We start from the raw sequence: 15,244 nt of genomic DNA, 5'->3' as shown, positions 1-15,244 counted from the left end.
CCATTTAGAGATGATCTGGACTGTCACTGTTTTGAGTGGCTATTAGTAGCTGATAAACGTGACATTTCTTCCCTCTGATTATCTAGCATACTTCATGTATGATAGTAAATTAGTTATAATACAGCAACGACCATCTGTCGTATAGGCTCTGTACTTTGTTTTTAGGCCTGCTGACCCCTGTCTGTTCGGTTTGACCCTTTGATTGATGTGACAGGTTTAATTCCCTGATGAAATCATCATGTTGTCCAGCCTTAGTTTCTGTAATGACTGGACTCTTTGCGCCGTGACCAAGGCCATCAGCATGACTGTATACATAGTCAGTTTCTGTAATGACAGAGCTGTAGCTGGATACCAGTTTCTTAACTTGGTCAGTACAAAAACTCACATCCCATACATGAATGTACCTAGTTCTTGGGGATTAATTTTAACATGCCCTTAATGAGTTTTGTTACCAGTGTGTGTGTCCCCACAGAATGTCGCTCTGTACCTTCGACAGGTATGTAGACAGAGCACTCTTGGCGCAATTATGGTACTATGACTGAGCCTCTCATCGTAATGGAGGCTTGCCAGGAATTCCAGAACAGATGGCTGTTTATAGATCTGTGGGTGATAATGGTTATGAACGCACTTCCTATTTCTAGAGAATACCAAGTACTGTTGAATGAGTGGACTGTCTGCGACCCGCTGAAAAGATTCCGCCTATGGTCCGTCAGTCCTAGGTGTACAAGAGGTGCTTTCAATTGTACAATAAATAGGTTAATATAGATAGTAGCATGGGTAATTCTCCATGTTGCTAGAAAAACCAGTAAGTTAGGTCTATGATGGATGGTGATGAATGGTTCTCCCTTCTACCACCGTTGTTTATAATCTTATATGGCTGCAGGCAATGTCATTTCGTTCAGACCTAAATGTCTGAATAAAATAAGAATTCAATTCAATTTACAAATAGAGTTTGCCAGATAGTCACGTGGTGTCGGTAAGTTTCTACCCATAGTTGACATACTACTCCCGGTGTCCATAAAACTGGTCACTGTTAATGTTAGGTTATGACCATGCCTAACAAATGTACCTACATCTAGCGCCATAGTGGCGTCAGTCGGTTACTTCATTAGCCTGTCAGAATGACCCATAAATTGTTTGAATGACGCGTGACTGCGTTCAGAATTAGATAATGTCTGATATTATATGCTTCAATTTGTTGCTTCTTTGTCTGAATGACGTTCAGTTCAGTACATTCTGAACTAAGGAGCAAGTAATGAATACCTCCACATTCTATATCAGTGGTTTGGGAGGTTCCAGGTCTGCATATAAGGCCAGTGCATCCTGGTGAAGTAGTGTCATGTTTATTTCTAATAGTGCGGCCGTTAATATCCCGCTGATAGGACTTTAGAACTTTCTTTCGGTTCAATACCTTGTCTTGTTAAGTTTTTGGTTACTGCTAAGACTAAAGGATCCAGCAGTCCAATACAATTCCTGATAGATAGCATTCCCATCTCAGGATTACACAGTAATGTCTGTTCCAATAATGTCTGTTTCAGGGGAACAAAAGCACACCTGTGAGTAAGGCTAACTGGTCAGATTTGAAGCCAGCTTCCTGACCAACGTGTCTCCAAATACTTCAGTTAACACTGGCCACATTGAGAGCCCCACAATTTCCTGGAGGTAAATGTCTTGCCAACACCTCAGCAAAGGTATTGGCCTGCAGGTGATGTGTAGACATGTACTTTTATCCAACTGCTCCTGCCGACCTTCGTGCTCTCGGGCACTAGTCGCACGCGGTTTTTGCCGCAGCCGGTCCCTATGCCTACAGGCACTGGTCGCTCCCGGCCGCCCCATATAATTGTGCCGTTGCTCGCAGTCCCGGTACTCCCCGGCACCTGTCGCTGACGGCCCAACATGCTGCAGCCACTCGTACCGGTTTCCCAGCTCCGCGAAAGTGGCCGCTGCTGGCTGCGCTATATCCTGCAGCTGCTCATCCTTACTTCGGTATCGGTAAGTATTATCCGGAGGCTGTTTCTCCACATCACTTTCGCAGTGATGTACTTTGCGCTTTGCCTTCCCGCCCGGTCTAGGATTTGATTTTCCCGGCGCGGGGTTTAAATCCGGCACAGCTGATGTCTCCATACAAGTTGCCTGTGCCGGCGGCTGCTGCTGCAGGTCCCCGGCACCTTCGCCACTGACGTCCTGCAGCTTCTTTACAGCCTTTCTACGCGTTGCTCTGTCCATTTCCTACACAGGGTGAAATGCAGAGTCCACTTTCTCCCCTCCTTCAGGGTTATGTAAACCTGTGCCTTGGTCAGGGTCTGACCAAATTTGGTCCTGCCCACTCTCCTCCGAGGAGTAAGAGCTATATTGCGGCCCTACACGGGGTACCGCTGTGGGACTTACCTTTTGCCCACTGTGGCTAGCCTCCATATTTCTGGGACTGCCACCATGGAGGAGCTCCTCCAGCCGTTTTGGTGTGATTTGCACTCGCTCCCTTTCGGGAGATGGTGGTGCTGATTACTTCTTTCTTTCACCCGTTTTGGTGTGATTTGCACTCACTCCTCTTTCGGGAGATGTTGGTGCTGATTCTTTCTTTCTTCCAACCGTTTTGGTGTGATTTGCACTCACTCCCCTTTCGGGAGATGTTGGTTCTGATTCTTTCTTTCTTCCACCCGTTTTGGTGTGATTTGCACTCGCTCCCTTATTGGGAGACTGTGCCTCTCGCTCCCTGCTGCTCTGTCCGCTCGTGGCTGCTCCTAAAACCCCTCCAACCGACCCCCAGTGCGCACGGGCACTGGTCGCTCGCGGCTATTCAGTCGGACTCCTCGAAGTCAACGACTCTGATTATGCCTACCTCTCCCGACGAGCCGGGGCCGGCGTGGGAGCGAAGTTGGGAGCAAAAATCGGGAGGGAAAGTCCGGAGCAAAAGTCTGCGCGAAAAAACGGGAGCAAAAGTCGGGGGGGGGGGGGGGTAAGTCTGGCACAGCTATTCCCATTACGGAAGTTCAGCCTGTTGCTGCTGTCTGTTCCCCCCCCCCCCCCCCGCGCCTCTGCGGTGCTCCAGCGGGTCCAGCGGGTCCAACGTGTACTCAGTGCTCTCGGGCACTGACCGCTCGCCGCTATTTTTAGACCTGCGGAACCCCTGTTAACGCGCCAGTTCCGCACCTTCCAGCCCCTCGGACCCATGAATTATTAAATCCACTAAACGACTTGTGGGGCAAGTTCCGGGTTGTCGGGAAAATGCTCCAGCGACCGTTGTCCTGGCGCTAAAGTCGGCTCCGTTCCTGTTTAAAAGTAATTAACGGGCCCCGGCCGCTGCTGGCTGCCTGCAAATCTGCAGACTCTCCCCAGCCAGCTTCATCAGCCTTCTAGATAAAAAAAGGGTAAGTAAAGAAAAAGGAGGTTCCCTTACGTTCCTGTTGCAGGTTCAACCCCTGCCGATTTGGAGGAATGTTCTTCCTCCAGCGATGACGAGTTCGAATGCGTGTAGCGATATGGCACGCATGCGTCGTAAGCGGGTTCTACACGTAGTCACTCACGTGACTCCGACGTAAAATTGCTCATCTGTTAGTAAAATCGAATAGGAAGGAACTGCATATGTTGGTTTTCGAAGGTAGACACTCGCAGCAGAGGAAACTGTTGCCGTGCTGCATCCCTCCCCGGAAATTACAAAGTGCCTGCTAATCTGTGCATGTGCAGTCTAATTAGATTAGATTAGATTAGATTAAACGTTGTTGTCATTGCACATAGTACAACGAAATGCAGTTTTGCATCTAACCAGAGTGCAAAGTACTGAAGTGCTGATTAATACATATATACAAATGCGGGTATATTGGTGTGTGTATATAGGCGTATACATATATACAGATAGTTGTTAAGGTGCAAACGATTGATATGTGCTATATTCTAATGAATAAGAGCTTACCTATAAATTATGTAATCTAAAAATAATACTGATGAGAATGGGGGGGGGGGTGTGCTAGATCCGGGCCCGTGAGTTCAGCCGGGTAATGGTGTTGTGGATTAACTGTTCATTAGCCAGCTGGTGAGAGACCTGAGGCTCCTCTACCGCCTCCCTGATGGGAGGTGGGCAAACAGTCCAAGGTTGGGATGTGAGGGGTCCTTAGTGATTTGCAAACCCGTGTCAGACACCATGTGCGGTGAAGGACAGCCATGGCAGGGAGCGGGGCACCGATGATGTTATGGGCGGTTTTCACCACCCGTTGCGGTACATTCCTGTCAGCTGTGGTGCAGCCGCTGTACCACACCGTGAAGCAGGTGGTCAGGTTGTTTTCTATGGTACAGCGGTGGAAATTTGACAGTATCTGAGGGGACATGTGAGCTTTCTTAAGCCTCCTCAGAAAGAAGAGGCGCTGCTGCGCCTTATTAATCAGTTTGGCGGCGTTGAGGGACCAGGAAAGATTTTCAGAGATGTGTACCCCGAGGAATTTGATGTTGGAGAAGCGCTCCACCTCAGTCCCGTTTATGTGGATGGGGGTATGTCTGCCGCCTTTGGTCTTCCGGTAGTTCACAATGATTCCTCCGTCTTCTGTGAGTTGATGACAAAGTTGCTTTTGATACACCAAGCTGCCAGGTGCTGGACCTCCTCATTGTAGGCTGATTCGTTGGTGTCACTGATCAGCCCTACCACCATGGTGTCGTCAGCGATTTTTATGATGGAGTTGGAGCCATGCATGGGGACGCAGTCTTGGGTGAAGAGGAAGTAGAGGAGAGGGCTGAGCACACAGCCCTGTGGCACGCCGGTGTTCAATGTGAGAGTAGAGGAAGTGAGGTTGTTAATCCTAATAGACTGGGGTCTGTTAGTGAGGAAAGCCAGTGTCCAGTTGCAGAGGGAGATGTTGATGTCAAGGCCGCTGAGTTTGGTGATCACACTGGCGGGGATGACAGTATTAACTGCAGAGCTGAAATAAATGGTTAACAACCTGATGTAGGAGTTGTTATTGTACAGGTGGGTCAGGGCACATTGAAGAGCCACTGAAATGGCATCCTATGTTGACCTGTTGGACCGATAGGCAAACTGATGGGGGCTCAGTGTGGGAAGGAGGCTGTATTTGAGGTGATCCGGGATCAGTCTCTCGAAGCACTTCGCCATGATGGGAGCCAGTGCCACTGGGCCGAAGTCGTTGAGAATCCCTGAAGCTGACTGTTTGGGCACGATGGTTGTAGTTTTGAGGCATGTAGGGACGACACCCTGGGCCAGTGACAGATTGAAGATGTCAGTGAAGACCAGGGATATTTGCCCAGAACATGCCCTGAGCACACGCACGGGGGTGCCGTTGGGGCCGGCAGCTTTGTGCTCATTCACTTTGCTCAGTGCGCCTTGTACAGCAGAGGTAGAGAGACTGAGGTGCTGTTCATTCGGGGCTGGGGCAGCTTTGATGGCTGGTGTTTTATTGTCCCGGTCAAAACGAGCATAGAAATAGAAATAGATTAGCTCGTCAGGAGCGGAGGAGTCGTTGGCTGGGGGGTGGGGGGGGGGGGGGGGGGGGGGGGGGTTAACTTTGTTGTAGTCCGTGATGGACTTGATGCCCTGTCCCATGAGTCTGAGGTCGGAGTCATTTTGAAAATTCTCCTCGATCTGCAGCTTGTGTTTGTGTTTTGAGCTCCTGATTCCGCTTTTCAGATTGGCCCTGGTTGAGCTGTATCCCTCAACGTCATTAGATCTGAAAGCGGCATCGCGAGCCTTCAGCAGGAGTTTGACCTCTCTATTCATCCACGGCTTCTGACTAGGGAAGGTCTCTATTTGTTTTTGGGTTGTGACGTTGTCGGTGCAGGATTTTATGTAGTCCAAACAGATGAGGTGTATGTTTCAATGTCCACTTGAGAGTCATAAGTGTCCTGAGTGGCAAACAAACTGCAGTCTGGTTGCTGAAACTGCTCCTGTAGTGCAGAGACAGCCCCTTCAGTCCAAACCTTCACTGTCTTCACAGTTGGTTTCAGAGGGAACTGCAGAAGCTGGAATACATAGTAAAATGCAAAGTGCTGGAGGAACTCAGCGGCTCAGGCAGCATCTCGAGAGGGTAAGGACAGACGACGTTTCGGGTTGGGACCCTTCTTCCGACCGATACTAGTGGGGGGGAGGGGGTTGGGGTGGAATAGGGAAACTGAGTCCGGACAAATCCTAGTAAGTGATAGGTTGATACAGGGGCGGCGATCTTTTTGGCAGGTTGGTGGAGTGAGTGAAAAGCTTAGGGATGAAAAGAAGACAACAGGTGTCAAAAAGGTAGAGGCGAGGTGGAGAAGGATGTTCAGCCTGACAGAGCAAGGGGGGCGGGATCCAATGTGGGAGTAGGGCAGGTGTGAAGCTGGAAGATATTATGGAAGGAGATGAAAGCAAGTTCAGTCGAGAGGATGGAGACGCTCGGTAAGGAACGAGGCAGGATGAGCTTGCTTTTATTTTAATGCTAGAAGCTTGTCGGATGAGGCGGGTGAAATCAGAGCGTGGGTAGGTTCGTTGAGTGTTAAATTGTGGCCGTAATGTTAATCGGGACAGGACTAGTATGTTGATAGTCAAGGGCATAGGTCTCCAAACTATAGCCCGCGGGCCACATCCGGCCTGCCACGAGATTTTATCCGGCCCGCACCAAGCGCAGCGCAAGACGGAGCGTGTGTCGGTTAGGCATCGATTCGACTCGGGGATCACGGCGACCGGAGCTGCTCTTCGTGTTGTTACCGGGTAGATCCCTCGAATTGTCAGAGCCGAGACATCACGGGGGGGGCGTGAAATAGAAGTAGGGTGCGGCGGTCAAAATGGGTCGGTGGCGCGTTAATGTGTGCGATCTTTCATCTCTGCCCCCTCCCTATGCCCTCTCTCGGCTTGGGCAAGGGTCAGTGAAAGTGTCGCTACGAGAGCGAAAAAGGAGGAACGCAGAGAGAGAAGGAGAGGAGAGAGAGGGAGAGAGAGAGAGAGAGCGACGAGAGAGAGAGAGGAGAGAGAGGAGAGAGGAGAGAGAGCGAGCGAGAGAGAGAGGAGAGAGGAGAGAGAAGAGAGAGAGAGAGGAGATAGAGGGGGAGAGAAGAAGAGAGAGAGGGAGAGAGGTGGAGAGAGGGAGGCGAGCGAGAAGAGAGAGGAGGAGGAGAGAGGGCGAGACGGGAGAGAGGGAGAGAGAGAGAGGGAGGGAAGGAGAGAGAGAGAGAGGGAGAGAGCGGGAGAGGGAGAGAGAGAGAGGAAGAGAGAGAGGGAGGGAAGGAGAGAGAGTGGGAGAGAGGGGGAGAGGGAGGGAAATAGAGAGGGAGAGAGAGAGGGAGAGAGAGAGGGGGAGAGAGAGGGAGAGGGAGAGAGGAGGGAGAGAGGGAGAGAGAGAGAGAGGGAGAGGGAGAGAGGGAGAGTGAGGGAGAGATAGAGAGAGAGAGGGAGAGATAGAGGGAGAGATGGAGAGAGAGAGGGAGAGAGAGAGAGAGGGAGAAGGGGGGGAGAGAGGGAGAGAGAGAGAGAAAGAGGGAGTGGGAGAGAGGGAGAGATGGAGAAAGAGAGAGAGGGAGAGAGGGAGAGAGGGAGAGAGAGAAAGAGAGAGGGAGAGAGAGAGGGAGAGAGAGAGGAAGTGAGGGAGTGAGAGAGGAGGGAGAGAGGGAGAGAGAGGGAGAGAGAGGAGGAGGGAGAGCGGAGGAGAGCGAGGAAGAGAGGAGAGAGAGAGATGAGAGAAGAGAGAGAGAGAGAGAGAGAGGCGAGAAGGAGGAGCGGTTCTAGCGTCTAGTAGCTCTCGTTCTTCTATTCTCTCTCTCCCCTCTCTCTCCCCTCTCTCTCTCCCCTCTCTCTCTCTCTCTCTCTCTCTCCCCTTTCTCTCTCCCCTATAGCCCGCCAAAATGTGCCAAATATATAATGTGGCCCTCATGCGGAAATTAAATGGAAGTCCCTTGTCAAGGGTACAGGTGCGGGGTGGTAATTGTCTTTCTGATGGAGGATAACTTCCCGGCTGCTGTTGGAGATGCCATTACTAACGGTTCTTCCAGTCAGGCACTTTAATCGGAGAAACGAAAAAAGGGGAATGTTTGTCTTCTTGTAGGTGCAATATAGGGCTGCAATAAGTCCACGAGCATTATAAGAACAAATATATATCCGGAGATTGGACATAGCATTGAGACTAACATTATTGCCCTCGCTGCCTCTTTCTCTGCCCTCTCTACCTACTATTGTCAGAGTAGGTGGATATGCAATGGAACGCAATTAAAGACCGCATGGATGAATTGCAACAATTGTACATCCTAGTTTGGCAAAATAATAAATCAGGGAATGTAGTGCATTCGTGGATAACAAGGGAAATCAGGGATAGTGTCAAAATAAAAGATGAAGCATAAACATTAGCCAGAAGAAGCAGTCTACCAGAGGCCTGGGAAAATTCAGAGTCCAGCAGAGGAGGACAAAGGGCTTAATTAATAAAGTGAAAATAGATTATGAAAGACAAATCGCAGGAAACAAAAAAAAATGACTGCAAAAGCTTTTATAGATATGTGAAGAGAAAAAGATTAGTTAAAATAATGTAGGTCCCTTGCTGTCAGAAACTGGTGAATTCATCATGGTGAACAAGGACATAGCAGACCAATGGAATAACTACCTTGGTTCTGTCTTCACTAATGAAGACATAAGTAATCTGCCGGAAATAGCAGGGGACCGGGGGTCAAAATGATGGAGGAACTGAGTGAAATCCAGGTTAGTCGGGAAGTGGTGTTAGGTAAATTGTAAAGGCCGATAAATCCCCAGGGCCAGATAGGCTGCATCCCAGAATGCTTAAGGAAGTAGCCCCAGAAATAGTGGATGCATTAGTGGTCATTTTGTCAACACTCTTTAGATTCTGGATACATTCCTGAGGATTGGAGGGTAGCTAATATAACACCACTTTTTAAAAGGGGAGGGAGAGAGAAAACGAGGAATTACAGACGTTAGTCTCACATCGGTAGTGGGGAAAATGCTAGAGTCAGTTATTAAAGATGGGATAGCAGCACATTTGGAAAATGGTGAAATCATTGGGCAAAGTCAGCATGGATTTATGAAAGGTAAATCATGTCTGACGAATTTTATGGAATTTTTCGAGGACGTAACTAGTAGAGTGGATAAGGGAGAACCAGTGGATGTGTTATATCTGGACTTTCAGATGGCTTTCGACAACGTCCCACATAATAAGTTAGTATGCAAACTTAAAGCACGGTATTGGGGGTTCAGTATTGATGTGGATAGAGAACTGGCTGGCAGACAGGAATAAAAGTGTAGGAGTAAACGGGTCCTTTTCTGAATGGCAGGCAGTGACTAATGGGGTACCGCAAGGCTCGGTGCTGGGAACCCAACTACTTACAATATATATTAATGATATGGACGAGGGAATTGAATGCAACATCTCCACGTTTGCGGATGACACGAAGCTATGGGGCAGTGTTAGCTGTGAGAAGGACGCCAGGAGGCTGCAAGGTGACTTGGATAGGTTGGGTGAATGGGAAAATGCACGGCAGATGCAGTATAATGTGGATAAATGTTAGGTTATTCACTTTGGTGGCAAGAACTGGAATGTGGACTATTATCTGAATGGCGGCCGATTAGTAAAATGGGAGATGCAACGAGACCTGGGTGTCATGGTACACTAGTCATTGAAAGTATGCGTGCAGGTACAGCAGGCAGTGAAGAAAGCGAATGGTATGTTAGCATTCATAGCAAAAGGATTTGAGATAGTCGCAGGAAGGTTCTACTGCAGTTGCACAGGTCCTTGGTGAGACTACACCTGGAGTACTGCGTACAATTTTGGTCTCCTAATCTGAGGAAATATATTCTTGCCATGGAGAGAGTACAGAGAAGGTTCGTCAGACTGATTCCTGGAATTTAGAAGAATGAGGGGGGTCCTATAGAAACTTACAAAATTCTTAAGGTATTGGACAGGCTAGATGCAAGAAGATTGTTCCCGATGTTGAGGAGGTACAGAACAAGGGGCACAGTTTAACGATAAGGGGGGAGTCTTTTAGGACCGAGATTAGAATGCATTTTCACAGTTGTAATTCTGTGGAATCCTCTGCCACAGAAAGTAGTTGAGGCCAGTTCATTGGCTATATTTAAGAGGGAATTAGATGAGGCTCTTTTGGCTACAATAATCAGGGGTTATGGAGAGAAGGCAGGGACAGGATACTGCGTTGGATGGTCAGCCATGATCATATTGAATGGCGGTGCAGGCTGGAAGGGCCGAATGGCCGACTCTAGCACCTATTTTCTATGACTATGTTTCGATGTCCACGTTCGCAAATAAAGACCGTGATGGCCCTAGGGCAAAGGGCTTAGATTAGGTGGAATATGTCAGATGTGTACAGAAAAGTATGCTTAAACGAAGCACGGTTAGTAAGATTGCGGCCGACAGCAAATAAGCTGACTCTAAATGTTAAAGTAGGGGCTGTAGATGCTGGAAAGATCTAAAGTAGACAAACATTGCTGTATAAACTCAGCGGGTGGGGCAGCATCTATGGAGAGAACGAATGGGCGACGTTTAGGGTTGAGAGTCCTCTTCAGACTGACATTAAGATGGTACTAACGATGATTGCCCAACATAGCTGGATACGCGGGTTGAGGAATGGCCAATGGACTTGAATGCAGATATCTCTAAGACGTTGTTTTCTGGCCGTCAACGAGGGAAGCATCTTCTCAATGAACAGCATGACCCAGGGAAAGGTTGTAGAACAAGAGAATCGATGGGTGCAGGTACAACGTTTCCTAAAACTGGCCTCACAGGCAGACAGGGGGAGTAAGGAAAAATGTTGGTCGATTGACCTTCATAGGTCACGATTTTGAGCAAAGGTGTTGTGTTACGAGTGTACAAGAGTTTTTGATGAGTTCACATATATAATACAGTTTTCTCCAGGACCGATGAAAAGATGTCAGTAAGCTGCAAAGAGAGCAGAGAAGATTAACAAGGATGACACCAGGATACAAGGACATGAGCTCCAGCGATCGGTTGGGCGGGCAGGCTACCCCTTGGAGCGCAAGGCACTGAAGGTTGATCATATGAAGAGTAGAAAATCAAGAAGGAAACGTATCGGGGGAATGCACACCGTTCAGTTTTACCCAGAGTGGTGGAATCAAAACCAGAGGATATTGGTTTATGATGAGTGTGGCAGGATTTGAGAGGAAGCCGAGGGACAATTCTGACATTGAATGGGTGATGGATACATGGAACGAGCTGCCATTGGCGGTAGTTCAGGCAGGTAGAATAACGTAATGTAAACGATATTGGGACAGGAACATGGGTTGGGGAGGGTTTGAGGGATTTGCAGCAAAACCGGGCAGATGTAGCGAGTACCCATGGGTAAATTAGACCAAATGGACTGTTCCCGCGCTGTTTGGCTTCATGACCCTAACTTAAAGTTAATACCGTTGGGATATAAGCTACCCATATGGAAGTATGAGGTTTTTCCTGCAGTTACTCGCGACTTCACTGTGGCAAACGATGGGACTAAGGACAGACAGGTCGAGATGGGAATGTGAAGGGGAATCTTCTTCTTTCGTGTGGCGTGCACAGTCTATAGTTGTAGGCCAATTTGTTCTAATTGATCATGTGTTTGTGCACGTCGGGTTGATTTTTCACAGAGAGAGTGGTGAATCTCTGGAATTCTCTGCCACAGAAAGTAGTTGAGGCCAGTTCATTGGCTATATTTAAGAGGGAGTTAGATGTGGCACTTGTGGCTAAAGGGATCAGCGGGTATTGAGGGAAGGCAGGTACATGATACTGAGTTGGCTGATCAGCCATGATCATATTGAATGGCGGTGCAGGCTCGAAGGGCCGAAGGGCCTACTCCTGCACATATTTTCTATGTGTCTATGTTTTTTTATGATTGCATTAGTCGAAACAGAGTAGACTACGTGAAGGTTGCAAACTTGCACCCGGCGAAAGAGAGTTAATATGGTTGGCAAGCGGAGATCCAGCAAGCTATGTCGGACAGAGAACTTTGTAGCAAATGTGTACATGAATACATCTCATGAAAAATGTGGTAAAAAACATTTACTTCTAAATAGGTAAAATTATTCTGATTTGCATACGATCCACAACACATAAATCCATCAATATTTTTTATTGAAATACTGTAGCTGATTTTAAGATCTTGACACAACCGGTCTGCAGTGGGCGCTCGGTCCTTTACACATACAGGGAATCCGGTCCAGAAATAGTCAGAGCTGGTCTCATTCATTCACTTTACTCCCTTCTACGGCAATCAGCTCGCATTGTTTCAGTCGCGGGACAGTTGTTCGAAACATTCACCTTGACTACCTTATTGCAACATTCCCAGACCAGTATGTGTCTAATTCAGCTCGTAATAGGCGCTGCAGCTATGGTTACCCCGTTAACCGCGTCGTTAACAATTACACAATACATATAATCCAATTTATTTTCTAACAATCTTAAGACACGTTGTGAATGGATACCTGATTGCACTCTTCAGTTCGTCTCTGACCTTGGACTGGGTCACCACATATATAATAGTGTTCGTGCACGAACTCAGAATTTTAAGCATGTTCCCGGCTTCAGCTGCCATCGTCAAAGGATGAGCCCAGTTTGGGATATAGTGTATGTTGGCAATATGCGTATAAATAAAGGTAATCACGTCCGTCAGCCACAGGAGGATGAAACTGCCGGACACACAGAAGAGTAAAATGATCGATTTCCTTCGACTCTCCAATTCCGGGTCCTCCTGTTTTTCGCCACTGACGTGAGCTCGGAGCTTCCTGCGGGCTCGGCTCGCAACCACGATCGATCTGATCGTCACGATATTAAGCGACACAATAACGAAAAACGGAAGCAGAGGGGTTAAAACGTTGTGAATCCAAGCGAAAGCAAGCCATCCAGGGTGGGAAAAATATTCCGGCTTTTCCATGCATCCAACGGGCTGGTTTATTTCATAAGAATAAAATGCAAAGTAGTAGGGGATGTTCCGTATTAAACTCACAACATACACTGTTGCTATAGCCACCCTGGCGATTCTTACCGTGCAGTACCGGGTCTTGAAGTCCTGGCAACAAATGGCCACAAAGCGATCAAATGTAAAAGCGACAGTTAACCAGACTGAGCAGTCCAGCGACACATAGGCCATCACGTAATGTAGGGTGCAAGCAATAGTGTGTGTGTGCCGAAAAATCGCAGCGTAAAGGTAAAATATCGCCACGTTGCAGAAGACGGCCATTAGATCTGCTGCCGCCATCGCCACCAGATAGTGCGTGATGCATCGAGACAGCCCGCACTTTCCTCGTCCAATAACAATAATCGCCACTAAATTACCTGTGAGGAAATGAACAGATGCAGCTTTTAAATCTGGTCATCATGCAGTTTAATGGATGGAGTTTAATGCTGATAAATGTGAGGTGCTACACCTTGGCAGGACAAATCAAAATAGGACGTACATGGTAAATGGTAGGGAATTGAAGAATACAGTTAAACAGAGGGATCTGGGAATAACCGTGCATAGTTCCTTGAAGGTGGAATCTCATATAAATATGGTGGTAAAGAAAGCTTTTGGTATGCTAGCCTTTATAAATCAGAGCATTGAGTATAGAAGCTGGGATGTAATGTTAAAATTGTACAAGGCATTGGTGAGACCAAATATGGAGTATGGTGTACAATTTTGGTCGCCCAATTATAGGAAGGATGTCAACAAAATAGAGAGAGTACAGAGGAGATTTACTAGAATGTTGCCTGGGTTTCAACAACTAAGTTACAGAGAAAGTTGAATAAGTTAGGTCTTTATTCTCTGGAGTGCAGAAGTTTAAGGGGGGACTTGATAGAGGTCTTTAAAATTATGAGAGGGATAGACAGAGTTGATGTGGACCAGCTTTTCCCTTTCAGAATAGGGAAGATTCAAACAAGCGGACATTACTTCGGAATTAAGGGACAGAAGTTCAGGGGTAACATGAGGGTGAACTTCTTTACTCAGAGAGTGGTAGCGGTGTGGAATGAGCTTCCAGTGGAAGTGGTGGAGGCAGGTTCGTTGGTATCATTTAAAAATAAATTGGATAGGCATATGGATGAGAAGGGAATGGAGGGTTATGGTATGAGGGCAGGCAGGTGGGACTAAGGGAAAAAAGTTGTTCGGCACGGACTTGTAGGGCCGAGATGGCCTGTTTCCGTGCTGTAATTGTTATATGGTTATATGGTTATATCATGTACAAGGTCCTCTCAATGATGCTGATCATGGTGCAGTCCCGACCCCCACTGCTGTCCTGCGGTATGGCAGCCATCCGAGATAAATGTCCATTCACCTTGGGATCCAGAACAGATCACGTCTGTCGGGTCAATTACAATTAAACACAAAGTAGGTTCTATAATACGAGGCGAAGGGCTCAACATAGAAAACCAAGCCCACCGCTAAAGTACTATCTAAACTGATTATACCAACTTATGCTAAGGACCATATGCAACAATCAGCTACCTGCATGGTAACAAGCGCATAAGAAACATTGATCGTGTAGATGCAAGCATATCAATGGATTTATCAAGTGGGCACCCCCCTTCACTGGTATTTCGTCAAGGTAGGCCCACGACACATCGGGAAAGCTCGACAATTGGCTCTATGAGCAGGTAACCCCCTCATATCTGCTCTCACATGCCATGAAACCAACATATACTACACAGAGGAAGCTGTTGATTAATTCACTCTAACACATGCGAAAACACTCACATACTACCTTCCACCTATCTCATAACGACACAATTATCAACATGGCATAAACTGGGATACACTTACTCTGAATACACTTTCAAAGAAATGTATTGTGAATGTGGAGTTCAGGAAAATGTTCAATTGTCATGCGTATCGAATAGGGATTGATTAAATTTCTACATGCAGTCGCAAACTAGCTTGAACGCAATACACACTGATAATGTATAATTTACAAATGCGTCAATCCATTAATTACAGGCGAAAAACCCGAGGTTCTGAGTGCAACCAGCGGCTGTCCATTAAAGGTGGGGTTGCGTGGTGTGGGATGAGATGGTGTATCTGTGTCCGGTAGAGCTCTGGTACTGAAAGCCACCTTTATGTGCGTTTGCTGCAGTCTCAGTGTATTCCGGGAGAAATACATGATGTGCCCTGTGTTCCTGTCATCTCCATCCGGAATTACTACACACTTCGGAGACCGTCCTAACAAATGTCCGGGTGATCGGCAAAGAGAGGACTGAAATTCTAGCTTTCCAGTGGCATTAAAAGTGAGAAATTGTGTTGTCGGAGGCAGCACTTTATACAAAACGGTTGAATAAGTTAGGTCTTTATTCTCTGGAGCGCA

General features: G+C 47.4%; 1 protein-coding gene across 1 annotated transcript; it reads right to left on the bottom strand.

Annotated features, from left to right (window-relative positions):
* Nucleotides 1-3,964: 3,964 nt before the first annotated feature.
* On the bottom strand, nucleotides 3,965-13,167 carry LOC116968006 (probable G-protein coupled receptor 139). The gene is made up of 3 exons (XM_033014640.1): nucleotides 12,424-13,167; nucleotides 5,004-5,197; nucleotides 3,965-4,061 (listed from the first exon to the last, which is right to left on the bottom strand). The coding sequence occupies exons 1-3, from the start codon at nucleotides 13,165-13,167 to the stop codon at nucleotides 3,965-3,967; spliced, it is 1,035 nt and encodes a 344-aa protein (XP_032870531.1).
* Between the last annotated feature and the right edge of the window lie 2,077 nt (nucleotides 13,168-15,244).

Source organism: Amblyraja radiata, chromosome 43 (genome assembly GCF_010909765.2).
Source record: "Amblyraja radiata isolate CabotCenter1 chromosome 43, sAmbRad1.1.pri, whole genome shotgun sequence".
NCBI lineage: Eukaryota > Metazoa > Chordata > Chondrichthyes > Rajiformes > Rajidae > Amblyraja > Amblyraja radiata.
The sequence above is the reverse complement of the archived record's forward strand: the minus strand, read 5'-3'. Positions and strand labels throughout refer to the sequence as shown.